The sequence below is a fragment of the Budorcas taxicolor genome, chromosome 5 (assembly GCF_023091745.1).
Source record: "Budorcas taxicolor isolate Tak-1 chromosome 5, Takin1.1, whole genome shotgun sequence".
In the NCBI taxonomy this organism is placed as follows: domain Eukaryota; kingdom Metazoa; phylum Chordata; class Mammalia; order Artiodactyla; family Bovidae; genus Budorcas; species Budorcas taxicolor.
Window position 1 is genome coordinate 83013557 of NC_068914.1, and position 23270 is coordinate 83036826.

Here is a 23270-nt window from a genome sequence, read left to right on the forward strand (position 1 = left end):
CCCGACCAAGGTTTGACCCCAGTCATGGCAGTGAAAGCACCAAGTCCTAACCACTGGATTGGCAGGGAACTCCCCCCAAATAAAAATTTTTTTAAATATTGTTGCTCATCACTACCCTGAATCTTTATAATGTTCACTGCCACCAAGATTAGAAAATCTTTTACTTGACATACATTTGTTAACAGAAGAAGGCAAGTAAAAACAGACAGGACTACTTTGGTTCCAGTCATATTACAGTGCCCAGAATATAAACCATTAAGTGTTTTGATCCTAGTTTCCAAACTTTATAACCTCTAAAAATCTGAAAGAAGCCAACAGAAAATGGACATTTTATGTTGCAATGTTCCACATTTTCTATCTATTCCCTATCAGGCTAACAAGGTGGACTTCCACAAATGGAAACTTACTGGTGTCTAAAAGCCATTGTCACAAAACTTTTATCAAGGCTACAAAAGTCAGATAAGCTCATAGAAATTACAGATTAAACAGAAAGCATAACTTTAAAAATAAAGGTCTTATGGACATCTAAAAGTTAAATGTGGATGTTCTATCATAATCAATGTCCTTCCAATAAAGGAATGTGCAGATTCTGTGTAAAATACTTCTTTGGGCTTAAGTCTCCTATTTATCTACTCAAGTTTAAAACCAAATAAAAATTTATGTGAAGTACCTTACAAGTAACTTATTATCAATACAGAGGAATTTTTAAGCGCTCTAGAGTACTAAATAATAACTGGTATATTTGTCAAGTTACAACTGAGGATAAGCTTTCCAATACTCAAATAAAGTGTAATTTAACATCAGCACCAAAATATATGCGTCCAGTTGCCTTCTAGGTTAATCAAACCCGTAAGTTCACAGAATAGATACCCTACAACTGAGGTCGTACTAGTGTAGTGGGTACCATCTAAAGTCCCTATTTGATGTCATACTTTATGTCACAGCAATAGTTTTTCAAACATATTTCTGGTGCATCAGACTTGAGAATGAATGGGACAATGGGACAAAGGAAAGTAATAAGAGAGAGAAATGCAATAAAATCGTTTTTTTTGTTAGAGCAGAGAACCCAAACATACAAAATAAAATAGAACATTAACTTTCTCTATCTCAGACACTAGTGAGAGTGGGTTCTCAATTTTTGAAGGATCTGCTAAAGTTTTATATTTAGGAAAAAAATATATTCTGTCCTTTCAACCAAAACTGGGTGTCATTTCTGCTTTGGCTCAGCCTCTTCATTCTTTCTATAGCTATTTCTCTGCTCTTCCCCAATAGTATATTGGACACCTACTGAGCTGGAGGGCTCATCTTTCAAATTTTTACAGGAAGTTTTATTGAGGTATGACATTCATCTAAAAAAGTATACCAACTGTAAATGTTATTTTTGGATAAATTTTCACAAGGTTATCACACTGCGTAACTACCACCCAGATCAAGAAACAACATTCCTAGCATGGCAAAAGCCTTTCTGTTGCACTCTCCCAGTCACTACCTCTGTCTCCCAAAAGTCACCTCTTTCCTGGCTAGTTCTGCCTATCTTGAAACTTTATATAAAAGGAAACATATAAGATACACACTTTTGTTTCAGTATTGTTTGTGAGGTTCACACATGTTGCTGCATTTGACAGCAGTCCATTCTTTCTCATTGTTGTATAACTGCACAATTAATTTATCCACACTGTTGGATATCTGGATTATTGCCAGTTTGGAGCTCTTATGCACAATGTTGCTAGGGAATGATCTTGTACATGTCAATATTACACAACAATAAAGTTTTAAAAATATCATTAAATGATCTCATTTTGTAAGCAAATATTTCTAAATTTTTAGTTATGATTTTATCAGGTCCAAGTAATAATTACAACTCTATGTACATTTCCAGTTTGCATCATTGAAACATTTTAACCTAAGAATTCTGCCAGCCCATGAAATTAGATGTGAATAAAAAACTACTCTTCCACCTAAAAGCAGGCAACAAACACCACAACAGCAGTAGGACTATCTGTGGCTTCACCACTAACAGAAATCACAGATATTTTTATATCATATTACGCTGTTGCAGATACCTCAAGAGTATCATTTACACTCATCACTCCTTTGAAACCATAGCAATGAAATCCCTACCATTACATCTTGCTTGACATCTAACGACCTACTTAAAGAAGTATATACTACTATCTCACAAATATGATTTTTAATAGTTTTAGGCTATAACTGTAAGTAATAGGCTTCACCAGACTGCTAAAGGGTTCCATGTCATAGAGAAAGTTAAAAACCTCCATTTTTTTCTTTAAACTGAAATGCAGGTGTAACATAAAAGGCAAAGGGATAATTTTCCAAGAGCCATCAAAGGACTATAACATATTGAGGGGAAAGGAAGGCTTTAAATTAATAACCATAATAAGCATTCACCAGAAAATCTGTAATGTCTGATTCTTATGGGGAGAGGATGTGAGAATACAGACTTTATAGAGTAAGACAAACTGATTGGGGGAATGGAAAGATCAATCTAACAGAATTAAAATAGGAGAGGAATGAACTTGGACAAGGTCTGTGCATGTTCTGTGCTCCAAAAAGAGAAAAGCAGTCTGGATTCCTTCTCATCTAGGAGGGGCCTAGCAGCCAGAGAACTTAACAAAGTAAGATTTACCTTTAGACTTACAGTTGAATACATCTAATCTGATTTCACAGACACTTGTGTAAAAACATATCTCCCTATCTGCTTACAGCTGATGAAATTAGTTTACAAAGGAAAAAATACCTGTTTCACTTTGACACACACAAAAATGGCATAAAATGAAAATGTTTGGCTTTGTTTAGATTTTACTAAAACATCTTCATTCACTGAAGACTTCCCTCTCCTAAAACACAGGAGACCCCCGTTCGATTCCCGGGTCGGGAAGACCTGCTGCAGAAGGGATAGACTACCCACTTCAGTGTTCTTGGGCTTCCCTTGTGGCTCAGCTGGTAAAGAATCCGCCTGCAGTGTGGGAGATCTGGGTTCGATCCCTGGGTTGGGAAGATCCCCTGGAGAAGGGAAAGGCTACCCACTCCAGTATTCTGGCCTGGAGAATTCCATGGACTGTATAGGCCATAGGGTCACAAAGAGTTGGACATGACTGAGCAACTTTCACTTTCACTTTCCCTCACCTGACATCTTTAACTCAACTGTCATCATCAGTGACTTCAGTGCTCAGCCACAATCTGACTCTGCAAATAGGAATCACATGATGAACTTTTAAACAACACTGACATCCAGATTCTATCCACAGAGATCATGACTCCATTAGATAGAGAGGACCCATTCACTGATATTTAACAGTTCTCTAGCTGAATCTAATGTACAGTGAGGACTGAGAGCCCTAATTTATATCACTGATCCAAAATCTAACCACAAAGTTCTGTTAATCTCAACTCCAATAACCTTCACCCACTCTCATTCCTACCACCTACACTGAACTTCAGTACCCAGAACTGCTCCATTTTGGAAACTACATTCCAAAATATTGATTGCTTATCTTTCTGCCATACTTGGTCTTCAACCCCACAGAGACTTTCCTGTCCTTCAACCTCTCACTGCTTTCAATTCACTGTCTGCCTCACAGCCTTATTCCCTTTCGTAATAGGTCCATTCCACATAACATAGTACCTCAATAATTCTTACCTCCCTGGGTCCATCACTCATCTTGCAATCTTAAATCAATAGGACTTGCTTTCGCTACTCCCAAATTGGTGCCCCTACAAAATTTAAGCTTACAGACCTTCAGTAGCGGTGTTTCTAAACATCTCTGGTCAGGAGAGCCCTACAATGGCTATGCCAAAACTTCAATCCTGGCCGCGTCTCCCTCTACCTCCTCCGCTTTCTTTTTTTTTTGAACGGCGCTCGACCATCTCTCAGGACCGACAGACCCATTTCAACTGCTGTTCACATGGAACTCTTCTCCATTTCGGCCCTCCTACTCGTCGCGGAGTAGCGTCCGCGGGGTGGGGGCGGGGGGAGCTTTCTCCCGCCTCCCCCCGCTCCGTCCCTCTCGCGCCTCTCCGACTGCCAGCGACCGGGTATGGGCCCGACGCTCCAGCGCCATCCATTTTCAGGGCTAGTTGATTCGGCAGGTGAGTTGTTACACTCCTTAGCGGATTCCGACTTCCATGGCCACCGTCCTGCTCCTCTTCCGCTTTCAACAAATCTTGCCACCTCTTACTTTAGATAAAAATAAAGGCCTCGACATATGAACTTTCTCAGATCCATTCTCACACAGACAACGGCCTTACTAGAGATTAGAGGGTCCTACCCATCGGTCTTTCGTTGTTGTTTAGTCACCAAGTCATGTCCGACTCCCTGCAACCCCAAAAGCCGCAGCACGCCAGGCCTCCCTGTCTCACACCATCTTCCAGAGTTTGCCCAAGTTCACGTCCATCCAGCCATCTCACCCTCTGACACCCTCTTCTTTTTGCCCTCAATCTTCCCAGCAACAGGGACTTTTCCAAAGAGTCATCTGTTCACATCAGGTGACCAAAATACTGGAGCTTCAGCTTCAGCATCAGTCCTTCCAATGAGTATTCAGGGTTGATTTCCTTTAAGATTGACTGCTTTGATCTCCATGATGTTCCAAGGACTTTTAGGAATCTTCTCCAGCACCACAGTTTAAAGGCATCAATTTTTTGGTGCTCTGCCTTCTTTATGATCCAGCTCTCACAACTATACATGACCACTGGGAAGGCCATAAACTTGACTATATGAACCTTTGTTGGCAGAATGATGTCTCTGCTTTTCAACATACTGTCTAGGTCTGTCATAGCTTTCCTGCCAAGAAGCAATTGTCTTCTGATTTCATGGCTGCAGTCATCATCCGCAGTGATTTTAGAGCCCAAGAAGAGGAAATCTGTCACTGCTTCCACCTTTTCCCCTTCTATTAGCCATGAAATAATGGGTCCAGATGCCATGATCTTAGTTTCTTTAATATTTAGTTTTAAGCCAGCTTTCTCACTCTCCTCCTTCACTCTCATCAGGAGGTTCTTTAGTTCCTCTTTGCTTTCTGCCATTGGAGTGGTATCATCTGCATATCTGAAGTTGTTGATATTTCTCCTGCCTATCTTGATTTCAGCTTGTAATTCATCCAGCCTGACATTTCTCCTGATGTGCTCAGCATACAGGTTAAACAAACATGGTGACAACAGACAGCCCTGTTGTGCTCCTTTCTAAAACCTAAACCAATCAGTTGTTCCACACCAGGTTCTAACTGTTGCTTCTTGAACCCATGTGCAGGTTTCTCAGTAGACAGGTAAGATCATCTGGTATTTCCATCTCCTTAAGAGCTTTCCACAGTTTGTTATGATCCACAAATCAAAGGCTTTAGTGTAGTCAATGAAGCAGAGGTAGATGTTTTTCTTGAATTCCCTTGCTTTCTCCATGATCCAGCAAAAGTTGGCAATTTGATCTCTGGTTCCTCTGCCTTTTCCCTTGTGGCTCAGCTGGCAAAGAATCCACTTGCAAATGCAGGAGACCTGGTTTCGATCCCTGGGTTGGGAAGATCCCCTGGAGAAAGGAAAGGCTACCCACTCCAGTATTTCGGCCTGGAGAACTCCATGGACTGTACAGTCCATGGGGTCGCAAAGAGCTGGACACAACTGAGTGACTTTCACTTTCCTCTGCCTTTTCTAAACACAACTTGGATGTCTGGAAGTTCATGGTTTGTGTAACACTGAAGCCTAGCATGCAAGATTTTAAGGATGAACTTACTAGCATGGGAGATGAGTGCAGCTGTCCGATGGTTTGAACATTCTTTAGTACTGCCATGCTTGGGAACTGAAATGAAGATTGACCTTCTCCAGTCCTGTGGCCACTGCTGGGTCTTCCAGATTTGCTGACATATTCAAGTTATGACACTAATAAACTGACTCCTGTCTTAAAATTCACTCCTCCCATCTTATTTAAACCAGCTTCTTTGCTTAGCAGTAGCCTCTGGGCAGGTCTCGTGGCTTTCAATTTTAACAGCTCTTTAAGCCAACTCCCACTGCAGTGTGTTCTATCATTAAAATATTCATAGCATGTACACACAATGCAGAATAGTGTCATAAAGGTTTTATGTTGTAACTTTCTCCATGATTTTATCATGATTATTTCCCACTGTTATATGAAACTGTATTTCCACATAAAAATTTCTGTCTACATTTTAAGGCTCTACTAAGCTCTAAAAATGTTATACTATTCAACACTTAAAATTGTTTTGAAGATTATAAATTTATACCTCACTTATTGTAAGCAGGCACTAGCTAAAAAGATAATCACAACAAATTATCATTTAAAGTAAGTCATCTTCTGTCTAAATATACCTTACTTTATAATCTGAAGCCATGTAAATGTGTTACAGAAGCTTTCATAGTGGCTCAGCAGTAGAGACTCAGTATTTCTGCCTGGCAAATCCCACAGACTAAGAAGCTGGTGAGCTTCATTCCATGGGGTCACAAAGAGTCGCACATGACTCAGTGACTAAACAACAACAAATGTGTTACATTAAAAAAATCTAACTAGAAAAGAAAAAAAAACAAAGTAAAACAAACCCAACGATATATATTCAGTTAATGGCATAACCACACAGAAAACCCTGTAAAGTATCCCAAATTTCTAATAGGATATATCCATAGGAGAGTAAGGGACCTAAAAAACAATTGTTTTTTAAAAAATAATTTGTACCTTTTCCCATCACTGCATTAGTCCTACATTTTGTTTGTCACTTGTTTGTTCTAGGTAAACTATAAAATAATTCTATCAAGCTGAAAATATTTTTGAGATATTTATTAGAAACATCAAGTCTATAAGTTAACCTGGAAAAAATGACATTTGGTAATAATTAAATCTGCCCCTTCTGAAATATGGTAGGCCTCTTCATTTTTTCCACCTTAAATCACTTTAGATCAACCCCAATGTAAGCTGTAACCTAGCAGAAATGACAATCATGAAGGTGATATCACCCACCTAAGAGGGTTAGAGGACTTATTTATAGAAGTAAAAAACAACTAACATATAAACAAATATTTGTGCCTTTTGATGGTATATAATGAATTCATAATATACTCATATACCATCACAATGAGCCCAATCCCCCTAAGCAAAAGTTTAAGATTCACCACTTTTTGACCTTCCCCAGATCCTCCCTTGGATCTCTGCGGAGGATTTTGAGGAGAGAAAGAGAGAGAACATACACCATTCAATACACATGAGTGCCTACTATGTGCCAGGTTATAAACACAGTGCTGGGAATAAAAAGCAAAACAGCAAGCTCCTTGAGCAAAGAAAAGGACTGGCTCAAATTACTAACTCCCAGAGCAACAAAGAGAAAAGCAGTAGAAGAGCATGCCAGAAACTGCCTGCCTGTCCCTGAGTTGCCCCTTGCCAAAATACTTCTTTGTTAACTGATGGTCTGAGTTTTATCAAACCTTGAATTTTCTTCACAAATTACAATCAATACAAGCCCTCCCTTTTAGAAATTTAAATAAGAAATATAAACTATAGATTTTCTACACAAACAAAATGTTACCTTTTATTTTCAAACTTTTGACTTTTAAAAGCTTGATCTATCTGCATTTCAGCTAGCTTTGACAGAAAATTCACTTGGACACTAGGTTCTGAATTATTCTAACGTAAGAACAACTTACACTGGGGTGACTTCGAGGAGGCACTCTTTCTCTTGGAAGTCTTTCATAGTCATATCGTCCCTCAGACCACATTTCATCTCCTCTGTAAGCCACTAAAGAATAAAAAAAGAAACCAGAGAATAATGGGTTTTAGGTTACTAGGAAATAAGTAAAAAAAGGAAAAGGTAAGTTATTACATTCTGATCCAAATATTTTCTAGAGACACTTAAGGGGGAAGAAATGTAAGTGATCAAAAGGAATTACAACAATTCTTCAAAAATAATTTTGAAATTTTCTTTAAAAAAAAAAATGTAGTAAAACGTCCCACCTTTCTTCAATTTCCAAGGCTATGAAAAGCTTCAAAGACCATATTCCAATCAACTATGGGAAGATTCATATGACCACAAGTTTTCCATTCTCATAGAGTAAAAATCAGAAAAGATTCATTTTAATGACTAGTATGAGAGACTAATCAGCAAAGCTGAATGATCTGTACAACTGCAGCTTCATCTTTTCTACACCCTTAAGAGTTTACTGTCTCTCTGTACATCCAATGAAGTGGTTTTACCTGGAAAAAATACTAAGTAAACACTCCTGTAAAAACACACTCAACAAACCCTGAAAGAAACTACTCTTGATTTTTTTCAATCCTATAATCTCATTTTAATGCCAAGGCACCTTTATAAAATTTGAAATTAAAAGTTTTGCCAGCATTCTTCACATGTGGGATGCAAAGAGAGACTCCTACTTTGACAGAGAGCTGACACATTCTGGGTAGAGAGCTAATGCAGTGTGATACAGAGTCCTCATAAAAGAGCATCTGTGAACAAGTTAGCAATGCAAACAAGAGAGAAGATGAGAACAGGGTGCAGGAAACAGCCCATAAGTCATTTACATAAAGCGCTTATGCTATAGTTGAGGAGTTGGCAAATGTTTCTGTAAAGGACCAGACAAATATTTTTGGCACTGTAGGTAACAGGTCTTTGTTACAACTGTTCAATTCTGCTATTTTATAACATGAAAGCAGTCACAAGCAATATGTATAAATGTATGGATGTGGCCATGCTCCAAAAACATTCTATCTACAAAAACAGGCAGGTAGCCCCAGAGAGATGACAAATGTTTAACAGGATAGAACTGAAAGAGGGTAAAGTACTCATGGAGCAGTACAGCCGTATAGTGAACCATCCGGATGAGTAGACAGATGATCTCGAGCAAGAAGCAAAAATGGGACAGGTACCAAGTTAGGGCCTTTTAGTACACGGAAAACAAGGCAACAAGTCCACATGCGTAGTCCACAGATCTGTGAAGAAGAAAAATATTTCAAAGACACACATCAAGAGATTTTTGGTGGGGTTCTTTATGACGAATACTAAGGGGGAGAAAAAAGAATGAACATCCCGTTTTGGCAGCACAGAACTGTAATATTCTAGGTTAGTTTAGGTTAAGGGAAAAATAAAGGCTGGAAGATGAGAGCAATATTTTTTAACACTATCATAGTAATATCAACCTTAATTTTCTCTTAAAAAAACAAAACTATATTGTGTTCTAATACAAACAGACCAAATAAAATTAACTAACCAAAGGTGTCAGGGGAAGTCTTAAGTTATAAATTAGCTTTTACTATTATGGATAAATTCGGAGAAGGCAATGGAACCCCACTCCAGTACTCTTGCCTGGAAAATTCCATGGATGGAGGAGCCTGGAAGGCTGCAGTCCATGGGGTCGCTGAGGGTCAGACACAACTGAGTGACTTCAATTTTACTTTTCACTTTCACGCATTGGAAAAGGAAATGGCAACCCACTCCAGCGTTCTTGCCTGGAGAATCCCAGGGACGGGGGAGCCTGGTGGGCTGCCGTCTATGGAGTTGCACAGAGTCGGACACGACTGAAGAGACTTAGCAGCATTATGGATAAATTAACCTGAATTCCAACTCTATAATCAGACATTATTAACAATGTTATTTCAAAGTAAACAGTCTTTCAGGTAGAAGAATTGATGGAAGCTTAAAAGGAACTGTCAACATTACTTCTCCTCTCCTACCTTTACTGAATCCAGGTTTCAGTAAAAAAGTTTCAATCTAAACAATGAGTTAGGTTTTATCCTACTTAAGATATAGTACACAGCAACTGAAATCAAACCACAGGGGGCAAAAAAAAAACCCCAACCACCCTAAAGAAAAACAGATATATGACACAGTTCATAAAAAAAAGGAATGCAATTGCTCAATCTTTTGAAAAGATGCTCACCTTTCTGCAAAATAAAGATGAAAACTAAAACTTTAATGGTGCAAAGCTCTGCAAAATCTAACTGTTTTGATGAAAGTAAGAAAAGTGAAAGTGAAAGTCATTCAGTGGTGTCCAACTCTTTGTGACCCCATGTTTTACACGGTCCATGGAATTCTCCAGATCAGAATACTGGAGTGGGCAGCCATTCCCTTCTCCCAGGCATCAAACCCAGGTCTCCCGCGTTGCAGGTGGATTCTTTACCAGCTGAGCCACCCAGGAAACCCAAGAATACTGGAGTGGGTAGCCGTTCCCTTCTCCAGCAGCTCTACTGGACCCAGGAATCAAACCAGGGTCTCCTGCATTGCAGGCAGATTCTTTACCAGTTGAGTTACCAGGGAACCCCAGGGTAAGGAAAGCAACATTCATAGATTAATGAAATATAATTTGGAACAGATTGGAAACAATTTGACAGTACCTATTAAAAATGTTAAATACACATACGCTTTGACCTGGCAATTCCCATCTACTTATATTTGTATGTGTGCATGGCAAAGACTGAAAGCCACCTAAAATATCCCTCAGGAGGGTACAGATTAAATGAAATATTATACATTCACAGAAAGTAATTCTATGCAAACCATGTCAAGGAAAAGTAATATCATACATAACAATATGGAAAGACTGTCAAGATACACTGCTAAGTAAAAAAAAGCAAAGGGGAGACATGTAGAGTATGCAGACACCTTGGAAGTAAAAAAGCAGGATATGAATACACACATGCTTCTGCATAGACTACTCCTGGGAGTATAAGCAAGAGAACGTAACCGTGCCTGCCTCTGGGGAAAATGAGACGGCTGAAGTACAGGAGGGTAAATATTTTCACTACATGTTTTACACACCTTATTATTATAAAAACAGATAATTGTTTTTAAGTGTCCTGAAAATCATTCAATAAATAATACATGTTACGTAATGGCAAAAATTATGAATATAAATTAATGAACTAAAGGAGAACATGAGGATTAAAGTAAGATTAGGTAACTAATGAGAAAGAAAAACTACAAGAGCTCTAAAGAAATACTATATAGTTTCTTAACAAGATGCAATACTAAATTACTGAAATCTACTGGCTTCTCATACCAACAAAAATGTATGAATAATTACTATTCTACTTACTTGAGTCCTTTCAGGAATCAAATTTAAAGTTGTCAACAATTTCCTGTAGGTGGGGGGGAATACAGACGTAAGGATTTGTGTCTGTACATACCAATGGAGAAATATAATTAAGCTTTCATTCATTTGTACAAGCTCTTAAAATAAAAAATTATGTGCCTTAATAAGCAAAACTCCCTTCAAACACACCTCTGAAAACAGAATATATTATTTTGACCACCAGAGGCCACTCAAGTTTCATAAGAACAACAACATTTTGTTGTCAAGAAGATTTTTAGTCTAATTTTGCCAACAGAGAGGTGGACAGGGTATCTCTCTTATGCTTTCTCTGAAAGGACTGCACTAGATGCTGAAGGTCATTTTCACCTAGAAAACTAGCTTTAAAGCATATTGAAAGAAAATCTGACATCTTTTTAGTCTGAAAAACCCTACATTTTTATATTGGTAATAAATGGTCCCGTCTTCAAAAGTAATCCCAGTATCAAACCAATAATCATCAGCTCATCAAAGAACACTCAATTTATTAGGTGTAAATTCAAAGGAAAACTTCTAATGATTTTCCTTCAAAATATACAAAGTACACTGAGCAACCTTACATAAAATGAAAAAAAGAAGAAAAAAGGCATGTATGACTCATGATGAAATTTGCAAATATCTCAAATATTCTTAACTTTAAAAAAAAAGTAACTAACTCTACTCAAGGCTCGAGCTCTACCTACCACTTTGCATGAAATTCAAACGACAGAGGAGTGGCTCACCTAATTTCCGTACAAAAATTTTGAGAAGTGCCTCACTCGCTGAGTGAAGATATAAGACTGTATTTATAATCTTAAATTTATAGGTCACTCTTGATCTAGTTCCCTTTTATTGCCTGGCAGTTTGGAAGACAAAGACAAAAATTTTATTGCAATTACCTCACAGTATTTCTACTTTAATCAATCAATCCACAACTTACAGAAGCTAAGGGAAAAAAGCAGCAAAGAAAGTGAAAGTAATTAACTTTTATGAAGCCCAATAACTGGAAATAAAGCAGCTAGAACAAAGCAAAAATTAAGAAACATAATCATACAGAAAGTCAAAATAGCACTATCTAGAATATACATCATCAAGAGACACGAGACCAATTAAATTCATTTGTGGAAGAGCTAAGTGTAAAGAAATGAACCGCAGAGTTAAAATCCAGAGACAGGAAACAACCTTAAATAAAAGCAAATTTATTAGATAGGGAGTTACTGTTAACAGGTATGTTATTTCACTTTGGGGAGATGGAAGAGCCCTGGGTGGTGGTGATGGTCGCATAACAACGTGATGAACCTAATATCACCAAATCCTATGCGCAAATGGTGAAAATGGAAAATTTTATGTATATTTTATCACAATTTTGTAAAAAACTTTAACATGAATTTATCCAGCATCAAACTCTCAACTGAATTTGCTGAATATACCTTCTGTAAGGCATCAAACTGTATTCTGAACTTAATTTCTACTAGAAACAAACAGCATCCACAAAACAGCTAGATACTACACTACTATTACCAAAACTTCAACTCCTACTTAAATCTATGACAATTTTGCATATTTGACTCCATACCTAATGATGCCCCAATACTCACCTTATCAGGAGCTATAAAAATCACATTTCAAGTAAAACTACTTGGTAAATAAAGTAAATTCTCTTTACTTTAAAAAGGTGACATTTTTTAAAGACCTTAATTTAAAATTTCAGTTACTGTAATTATAGGAGTAACATTATAAAAGGAAATCAGTTTCCTTCACAAATAAAAATACATATTTAATTGTCTATATCACTGTGATTAAATATAAACATTAGGCTATAAAGCAATCTCTTATAATCAATTATTTCACTTTTTAAAGTTATTTCTTACTAGTGAATACACCAAAATATTAATATTTTAGTGAATATGCAGCTATTTAGCTTTTAAACATTCTCTTCCCATACCTACTGCTTTTATAAAACAGAAATAACAAAATATAATCTTTATTATCTAAATTACTATGTATCTTCAGAGTAAGTGTATAAAATAATAGAGCACAAGATAGTGGTGAAATTAAATAGAGCTTGGTGTAGCAAAATAATTAGCATCCATTAGTAGAAAACACCCCTTTCATTCTTAAGAAACCTATATAAGTGGGAAACATAGAAATATAAATAGACAACTCCATATGCAACCATGTACTGTTAGTAAAACAAAACAGAAGACATAGTTTGATGATTACCTGCAAAAGAAAGGGAAAAAACAATGGGCTGTAAAGAAAATGGACTTGAAGCTAGATTTTAAAATAACAGAAAAGGGAAAAGATATTAGAGCAGGAGGATATGATGAAGGTAGTGTAGGGCAATGGGGGAAGAATATGCTAGTATCATCTTGAATTCAAAGAGTTTGTGTGTAATTTTTGAAGCATTTAAGAATAAGTGATGAGCACAGCAATCTTCAGAACAGAGGCACATGTTTATGACATTACCCAGATTTAGGCTATTGACCCCTTCTGTAATTGAAGCTCATCAGCTAAATTAAACCAAGGAGCTTAGACTCCCAGCAAAGTGAAGTGATGATGTTTATTTACCTGTCATCACTTCACTAACCTCCACCCATTAGAGGAGTTTATCAGAAGTACTCTAGTAAAGTTCTCTAATCCAACACCACATGAAAACTGAAGAATACAACAGAAAAATGGAAGGACCCTCTACATCACAATTAGGCAAAGAACAGAATTAGACTTCAGTGTGGAAAATATAGGCTTCAGAAGTTTGCTAATAACCAATACTCCCTTTCATGGATCACAGCCTTGTCATGGAGAAAGGGCTTCTGTAACTCAACAAAGATATGAGCCACACCATGCAGGGCCACCCAAAATGGACGGGTCAAGTGAAGAGTTCTGACAAAATATGGCCCACTGGAGGAGGGAATGGCAAATCACTCCAGTAATCTTGTTGTGAGAACCATATGAACAGCACAAAAAGGCAAAAAGATGAGACACCGAAAGAAGAGCCCCCCAGAAAGGAAGGTGTCCAACACAGAGACGAGCAGAGGGCAGTTACTAACAGCTTCAGAAAGAATGAAGCTGCTGGGCCAAAGTGAAAACAACGCTCAGCTGGGATGTGTTTGGTGGTGAAAATAATGTCCGATGCTGTAAAGAATACTGCATGGGAACTTGGAATGTTAGGTCCATGAGTCAAGGTAAATTGGATGTGGTTAAGAAGGAGATGGCAAAGAGATGCCAAGTGTGAACATCAACATCCTGTGGAATCAGTAAACTAAAATGGACAGGAATGGGTGAATTTAATTCAGATGACCATTATATCTACTGCTGTGAGCAAGAATCCCTTTAGAAGAAATGGAGTAGCCCTCATGGTTCACAAGAGAGTCGGGAATGCAATACCTGAGTACAATCTCAAAAATGACCAAATGAGCTCAGTTCATTTCCAAGGCAAACCATTCAATATCACAGTAATCCAAGCCTATGCCCCAACCAGTAACGCTAAAGAAGCTGAGGTTGAATGGTTCTGTGAAGACCTACAAGACCTAGAACTAACACCAAAAAATAATGTTAGTTCTTTTCATCATAGGGGATGGAATGCAAAAGTAGGAAGTCAAGAGATCCTGGAGTAACAGGCAAATTTGGCCTTGTAGTACAAAACGGAGCAGGGCAAAGTCTAACAGAATTTTGTCAAGAGGACATACTGATCAAGCAAGCACCCTTTTCCAACAACATAAGAGATGACTTTACACATGGGTATCACCAATGGTCAATATCAAAATCAGATTGATTATATTCTTTGCAGCTGAAGATGGAGAAGCTCTATATAGCCAGCAAAAACAAGACCTGGAGCTGACTGTGGCTCCGATCATCAGCTCCTTACTGCAAAATTCAGGCTTAAATTGAAAAAACTAGGGAAAACCACTAGGCCATTCAGGTATGACCTAAATCAAATCCCTTATGATTATACATTGGAGTTGACGAATATATTCAAGGGATTAGATCAGGTATACCGAGTGCCTGAAAAACTGTGGACAGAGGTTCATAACACTGTATAGGAGCCAGTGACCAAAACCATTCCAAAGAAAAAGAAATGCAAGAAGGCAAAGTGGTTGTCTGAGGAGGCTTTACAAAATAGCTGAGGAAAGAAAAGAAGCGAAAGCAGGGAGAAAGGGAAAGATATACCCAACTGAATTGATATGTATGGATGTGAGAGTTGGACTGTGAAGAAAGCTGAGCACCGAAGAATTGATGCTTTTGAACTGTGGTGTTGGAGAAGACTCTTGAGAGTCCCTTGGACTGCAAGGAGATCCAACCAGTCCATTCTGAAGGAGATCAGCCCTGGGATTTCTTTGGAAGGAATGATGCTAAAGCTGAAACTCCAGTACTTTGGCCACCTCATGCCAAGAGTTGACTCATTGGAAAAGACGATGCTGGGAGGGATTGGGGGCGGGAGGAGAAGGGGACGACAGAGGATGAGATGGCTGGATGGCAGCACCGGCTCGATGGACATGAGTCTGACTGAACTCCGGGAGTTGGTGATGGACAGGGAGGCCTGGCATGCTGCAATTCATGGAGTCGCAAAAAGTCAGACACGACTGAGCGACTGAACTGAACTGAGAATACTAAGGAGAGGAGGACTTCTTCAATGAACAATGCAAAAAAAACAGAGGAAAACAGTAGAATGGCAGACTAGAGATCTCTTCAAGAAAACTAGAGATGTCAAGGGACTATTTCATGCAAGGATGGGCACAATACACAACAGAAACAGTAAGGATCTAACAGAGGCAGAAGAGCTTAAGAAGAGATGGCAAGAATACACAGAAGAACTATCCAAAAAAGATCTTAATGAAACATATAATCATGATGGTGTGCTCACTGACCTAGAGCCAGACTCCTGGAGTGTGGAGTCAAGTGGCCCTTAGGAAGTATTACCATGAACAAAGCTAGTGGATATGATGGAATCCAATCAGAGCAATTTAAAATACTAAATGATAATGCTGTTGAAGTGCTGCACTCAATAATGCCAGCAAATTTGGAAACTCAGCAGTGGCCACAGGACTGGAAAAGGTCAGTTTTCATTCCAATCTCAAAGTAGGGCAGTGCCAAGTGTTCAAACTGCTGCACGACTGCACTCATTTTCCATGCTAGTAAGGTGATGCTCAAAGTCCTTCAAGCTAGGCTTCAACAGTATGTGTACCAAGAACTTCCAGATGTACAAGATGGGTTTAGAAAAGGCAGAGGAACCAGAGATCAAATTGCCTACATGCACTGAATCATAGGAAAAGCAAGAGAATTCCAGAAAAACATCTACCTCTGATTCACTGACTACACTAAAGCCTTTGACTGTGTGGACTGCAATTTTCCAATTGTGGAAAATTCTTAAAGAGATGGGAATACCTGACCATCTTGTCTCCTGAGAAACCTACATACAAGTGGGTCAGAAGCAACAGTAGAGCCTTACATGGAACAACTGACTCGTTCAAAACTGGGAAAAAAGTACTTCAGGACTGTATATTGTCACCCAGCTTATTTAACTTATATGCAAAGTACATCATGCAAAATGCCAGGCTGGATGAGTCACAAGCTGGAATCAAAATTGACAGGAGAAATATTAACAACTTCAGATATGTAGATGATACCACTCTGATGGAAGAAAGCAAAGAGGAACTAATGAGCCTCTTGATGAAAATGAAAGAGAAGAGTGAAAAAGTTGGCTTAAAACTCAACATTCAAAAAATTAAGATTATGGCATCCAGTCCCATCACTTTATGGCAAATAGATGGGGAAACAATGGAAACAGTGGCAGATTTATTTTCCTGGGCTCAAAGATAGCTGCAGATGGTGACTACAGCCATGAAATTAGATGTTTGCTCCTTGGAAGGAAACCTGTAACAAATCTAGACAGTGTATTAAAAAGCAAAGACATCATTTCATCGACAAAGGTCCATACAGTCAAAGCTATGGTTTTTCCAATAGTCATGTACGGATATAAGAGCTGGACCATAAAGAATGCTGAGTGCAATATCCTCCTGGCAAACTATTTATGCTTTGATTCCACAGGTAAGGCATTAGAGAAAGATCTCTCTAGTCAACTTCCAGTATTAAATACACTCAGGATAAATAGCTTTCCTTCTTTCCCCAATGCATTCCTTTCACTCTTTATATTCATTCAATAACTGATTTGATAGCAAACCACAGTGAGCAATTAGGTAACATTTCAGGCCTTTCCACTAGCAATTCCCCACCCAGAATGCTTTTCTCCAGGTATTTGCATGGTTAACCCTCAATGTCACTTCCGAAGTCGTCTTAATGTCATTTTTCTACCAGATTCCCCTAATTTTGCTACTTTTTTTTCATAGCACTAATCAGCTAAGATACTAGATAACTCTGATCTACATTACTGGTTCCTTGCTACTAGGAATATGAACTACATGATCTACATTGTTAATTTATTAAAATTAAGCACCTAGAACAATCCATACAACGTATGTGTTCAGTATCCATTGAAAATATCTGTTAATGCTGGTAACATGCCCTCTTTAGATAAATGACTCCCACATCCCCACTTCCTTTCAAGAGGATATCTCACAGCACCTCCAATTCAGTATGCCTTCACACTACTCAGAAACTTGCTTCATCTCCTGTCTTCCCTATTTTGGTCAGTGACACCATATCGGATAACCAAAGGCCCAAATCAGAAACCTGAGTCACACAAGAACCAAAATTTATCATATCTCAGTTAACTAAAGCCAATTATTTCTATCACGTCAATATATAAGGCACATGTCTCCACTCCCCTATCCCAGCAATCAATGTCTTTGTTCATATCCTTTTAATCTAGTCATTGGACCCTCCAACAGTAAAACACTGGTCTCCTTGCTTCTGATGTCACCTCCTACACCCAACAACTATAGCAAGAGTGTTCTCATGAGACAGCTAGTTTAAAAATCTCTCAGTGACTCTCCCATTTCCTAAGAATGAAGTCTCCGCCTAAACTTGAAAAAGGCTTATTTTTGACTTTTCTCTTATCTCTCCAGTTTCACCTACCAATTCCCAGACAGTCTCCAGAACCTCCAGACACACCAAACTACATTTTGTTCTGCAAGTATGCCACTACTTCTCATCACCCTATCATGGCAACCTTTCTCCTGCCTAGAATATCTTTCTTCAACTTATCTGCCTTAACACTCTACTCCTCCTTCAGGATTCAGCTAAAATGTAAGATTTTCTTATATTCTCCAGAAAGAGTGAAGTTTCTTCTTCAGGCCTCTTAAAGCACCCTACTATATTAGTACTATATAACATCATATTCAATTTACTTTCCTTCCTCTCCTCCCTCCCAAACTAAACACCACTGCAAAGGCAATGACTGTGTACCTCTCTTACTTCTGTTGTTTAGCAGAGTAAAGGTACTTATTAAATATAGGCCAAATAAACATATTATTCATATGACCACTATATGAGCTATTCTGGAGAACCTAAATATTGGTTTTTACCTTTTGGTTATTCAGAAAACTTCCAATGAGCACTATTAGATTATGAGTCTTATCACACTTCTCCTGACACTAATGCCACTTCATTTTTGAGCACATGGTACCAATGAGAATCCTTTAGCTCCAGCACCTAAAGCAGTGATTCTCAACCCTGTCTTCACATGAGGATCATCTAGAGAGCTTCAAAAAATACTAATACTTAGATCTTATTCTCTAAAATCCCTATATAGTTGCCTGGGACATTTCTTTTTTTAAATCTTAAACTTATTTCACCGTAGGATGTGATCCATTGATGTTACAGCAAGGTAAACATATTCCTGATATTCTAAATTAAAATAAGTTTTTAATTGCTGGCCTGAGCCTAAAAATTACATAATACTATTTCTACTTAAAAATGTTTAAAATTCCAGACATCTGAAACAAAAATAAATTTTAGAATATAAAGTGTATGAGGAAAATAAAAACATTGGATGTCAACTAAAATGGTCAAAATAAAGCAAAGAATCCACAGAAAGTAATCACTGTTCAGTGCTCAGAGATAAATACAGGCAATGGCAGTTTAAAAAAGCCAAGAAAATTCAAATATAATCAAATATGAAGTGAAGTGAAGTCACTCAGTCGTGTCCGACTCTTTGCGACCTCATGGACTGTAGCCTATCAGGCTCCTCCGTCCATGGGATTTTCCAGGCAAGAGTATTGGAGTGGATTGCATTTCCTTCTCCAGGCGATCTTCCCAACCCAGGAACTGAACCTGGGTCTCCTGCATTGCAGGCAGACGCTTTACCGTCTGAGCCACCAGGGAAGCTATAATCAAATATAAGATCACTCAAATGCGGATGAGCAACAGTAAATGGTAGAATCCAAGAAAACAGAATGGAAATGTGCCTAAGAAAGATACAAATGATGAGGCAGAAGATTCGCTTTGCAAAGGAGCAGAAATGAGCCTGCTTAGGTACTTAACAAGCTTTCATTTCCTCCCCTGAAGAAGATATTATCCCTCCCGTTCCAGAAAAAAACACAGAGGCTCTGAAAAGCTCAAATCTCAGAGGCTTAGGGAGCCTAGAATCAGACTCAGGCCTGCTGCTGCTAAGTCGCTTCAGTCGTATCCAACTCTGTGCAACCCCATAGACGGGGGCCCACTGTCTCTGGGATTCTCCAGGCAAGAACACTGGAGTGGGCTGCCATTTCCTTCTCCAATGCATGAAAGTGAAAAGCCAAAGTGAAGTCGCTCAGTCGTGCCCGACTCTTAGCAACCCCATGGACTGTAGCCTACCAGGCTCCTCTGTCCATGGGATTTTCCAGGCAAGAGTATTGGAGTGGGGTGCCATTGCCTTCTCCGCAGCCTCAGGCCTATATGACTTTAAAAGTGAAGCCTTTTCCACCATATCACGTTGCTTCACAGAGCAAACAAGCAAGGACAGAGAGAACAAATTCAAAGGCATTAAATAGCATAACAAAGCAAAAAACTAGAGGAGGAGCTCCCTGCAGGCTTTTAAACCTAGAAACAAAGTGAGAGGAAAATGTCATTCCAGAAGGTTAACCTGAAACTACACAGGATGGACTGAAGGTGAAGAAGCTAGAAAAAAGAAGATCGCTGCTCGCTTCATAATGAACATCAGAACTGAGTACTGTTAGAGTGCTGCATTCTCTACTAGTGCCACGTTACTTGACTTTTCACTGTTTTAAGAAAACTTCTTTAAGTATTAAATACTTAGTAGTAGCTTCTTGGGAGAAGGCAATGGCACCCCACTCCAGCACTCTTGCCTGGAAAATCCCATGGACGTAGGAGCCTGGTGGGCCGCAGTCCATGGGGTCGCTAAGCGTCGGACTCACTGAGCGACTTCACTTTCACTTTTCACTTTCATGTGTTGAGGAAGGAAATGGCAACCCACTCCAGTGTTCTTGCCTGGAGAATCCCAGGGACGGGGGAGCCTCATGGGCGCCGTCTATGGGGTCGCACAGAGTTGGACACAACGGAAGCGACTTAGCAGCAGCAGCAGCAGTAGCTTCTTGACTGTTCATCGTTAAGTGTGCAAGTAACAGAAATTAACAGGCAAAATTATCAGATGTTTGACTGAGTATAATATTTTCAAATCTAAACCTCATTTCACATATGGATAAAGGTTACAGTCTTAACTGGCCAGGCTCCTTCCTGTCTTTTACCCTCCATTCCCTGCTTATGACAGACACTCAATTAACCATGCTAAAATTCATAGCTGAAGTCTCCCTGAACAAGAACCCTAATAGTTTATTAATTAACTGTAACAAATCCAAATGTCTCTGCCCTTCATATGCCCCCTTTCTGTTATTTCACCTAACCTCCTGTTCTCTCCATGCCTTCCTCCTCACCGCGTCACAGAGTAATGAACACTGCCCTAGAGTTAGAACACTACCCTAGAGTAAGAACACTTACTTCTCCAACTGGAATACTTCTTTTTGTTCTCTCACTCAATTTCCAAACATCCATCAAGGCCCAGTTCAAGATCTATTATTCTCCAGAAAGCCCATTCCTGAACCCTACAACACTTAAAACAGATTCCAAACCAATGACTAAGAAGCCACATGTGACTTGTTTGGCCCAGGTTTCTTTTTTCTTAATAGAACATTATTCCATTGACCACATTTACAAACTAGGAGATAGCCTCTTTAAGAAACTGTATTTCCAACTTTCCTTGAAAAGAACTGGGTGCTCTGGCAACACTGGGAGCACACAGTCACATAGCCAAAGCAGCTGTAGCTGAGAAGCAGCTGATGCCTTTTGAAAGGTTTTTACATTTTAAAATCTGAAGATGACATCAACTACCTGAATTCTGAGACTGTATCTGCAGCAACTGCAATGATTCAAGAAATTCTTGACTGCCTATTAGGCACTAGAGTTATAAATGTAAACAAGACAAATACAGTTCCTCCTAGGAGCTAAAGCCTACCATAATAGCAAAGACAAAGAGATAAGCAATCAGGATACATCTGATAAATGCTACTAAAAGGCAAGTAGAGAGCACTTAGCACATGGCAAGGGTACTTAACTCTGCCTGTGGGAGGTTAGGAATACCATGCAGAGAAAGTGACTAAAACTGAGATTTTTAGCAGATGTAGGAATAAACCAGAAAGGGGTAGGCTTGGGATAAGGAAAATCAAATGTCTCAGAGAAAAAAGAACTTTGCAAAGACACTGACAGAAGAAAAAAGCATTAGAAATGGAAATAAGTTGAATATGTCCAGAGCCATGAAAGAAAGTGTTAGTTGCTCAGTCGACTTTTTGTGACATGGACTGTAGCCCTCCAGGTCCCTCTGTCCATGGGATTTTCCAGGCAAGAATACTGGAGTGAGTTGCCATTTCCTTCTCCAGTGTATCTTCCCGACCCAGGGATCGAACCCGGTTCACCCACACTGCAGGCAGATTTTTTACTGCCTAAGCCAGGGAAGCAAGAGCCATGATCCACCCATAAATGCAGGGGTCGGAGAAAGGGCTCAACTGACATGACTGGAGAGAAAAAACTATTAGAGTCAAGAGATTTAAGATAATTTCCATAAAGAGGTTGAATCTGTAAAAGAGTTTGTTAAGCAGAGGTTTCAGAGAACACAGTTCCTGTGTTGAGGGGTGAAATGTGGGAAGAAAAGAAGGGAGAAGCAGTGACAGCCTAAAGGGAGAAGGAGCGAGCACGAAGCAGCACGGGGATGAGGGTGTAGCATAGCAGAACAAAAGGGCTTACATCTCAGGCGGTAACCAAGGATTAACAGGGATGTGAAGCATGGCAGTTTTGGCTGGCCACAAGTTTGCCGAAAGAATTAGTCCCAACGGTCCCCTGGCGGACACAGAGGCCTTCGGGCCTCTCAAAATTCTGCTGCGCCCTGGCTGGATTGCACTTCCGTCTCTCTAGAAGACATCAGCTTCGACCTGGATTGATCGTGCAGGCTCCATGAGAGGCTCTGAGTTCCGGGCTGCTGGCACGCAGGCTCCCAGGAATAGCTAGAGGGCTGGTCTGCGTGTGCCGGTGGGTAGAAGTATAAACTACCCTGCATTATTTTCTGATGTTTCTGTAGGAATGATGGGCCTGTTTACAGCCACTTAGAGAAAAAGCAGTGTTCGCCCATTACAGATTTATAGGGAGAAAAAAGGTGCCAGGAAGTTTTACAGTTGTCCATACCAATACTCAGGATGAGTCTTCGTGTGAATTCGAGTGTCCCCAAATTGACCTTGTCTCGCCAACAAGACTGAAGGATCCTCCAGAAAAAGGCCGCTTTACACTTTTTTGTAACTCCTGAAGTGCCTATAACCAAACTGGGCACGTCGAACACATTCAGTAAATTTATCGACTTACTAACTGACCTGGGGTCACCGATGCCACCTAGCTCAGCCCTCTTTTTGCCTATTATGGTGCTAAAGAGAAGTGAACCTATACCACAGGCTCAACAATTTCCTTTATGCCAAACTTGCTGCGTTTCTCCCCCTCAACAGCAGGAGCAGAATCCCTGCACAGTTCAAATTCAGCGGGAAACTCCACGTCCCACCGCGGAAACGCCCGCCCGCCCGCTCGCTGCCCCCTCCCGGGTGCAGGAGGCCGCGTGCCCGCCCCCACCCACCTCTCGTAAAGGTAAAAAGCGCTCACCAACTCTGGGCCGCCTGGAGATCCCGTAAATGTAGTCGTCCGCGCGTCGCCGCGCTCCCGGGGAAGCACTTCCGGCGCACACTAAGACGTCAGCAAAAGCGCCCGCCCCTAAGCCCACCTCCGGGGTTTGG

The 23270-nt window shown here is 39.6% G+C and overlaps 1 protein-coding gene across 4 annotated transcripts in view; it reads right to left on the minus strand.

Annotated features, from left to right (window-relative positions):
* The window catches only part of PPHLN1 (periphilin 1), a 169795-nt gene extending 146609 nt beyond the window's left edge, over nt 1-23186 (minus strand). For 3 of the 4 annotated variants that reach the window (XM_052639978.1, XM_052639977.1, XM_052639976.1), the window contains exons 1-2: nt 23140-23186; nt 7654-7745 (exon numbers count right to left, since the gene is read on the minus strand). In XM_052639978.1, the coding sequence (XP_052495938.1) occupies nt 7654-7725 (72 nt within the window). In that variant the 5' untranslated portion in view covers nt 7726-7745; nt 23140-23186. Of the gene's footprint in view, nt 1-7653; nt 7746-22677; nt 22706-23139 lie in introns of those variants that run through there. The other variant, XM_052639979.1, reaches the window with a different exon arrangement.
* Between the last annotated feature and the right edge of the window lie 84 nt (nt 23187-23270).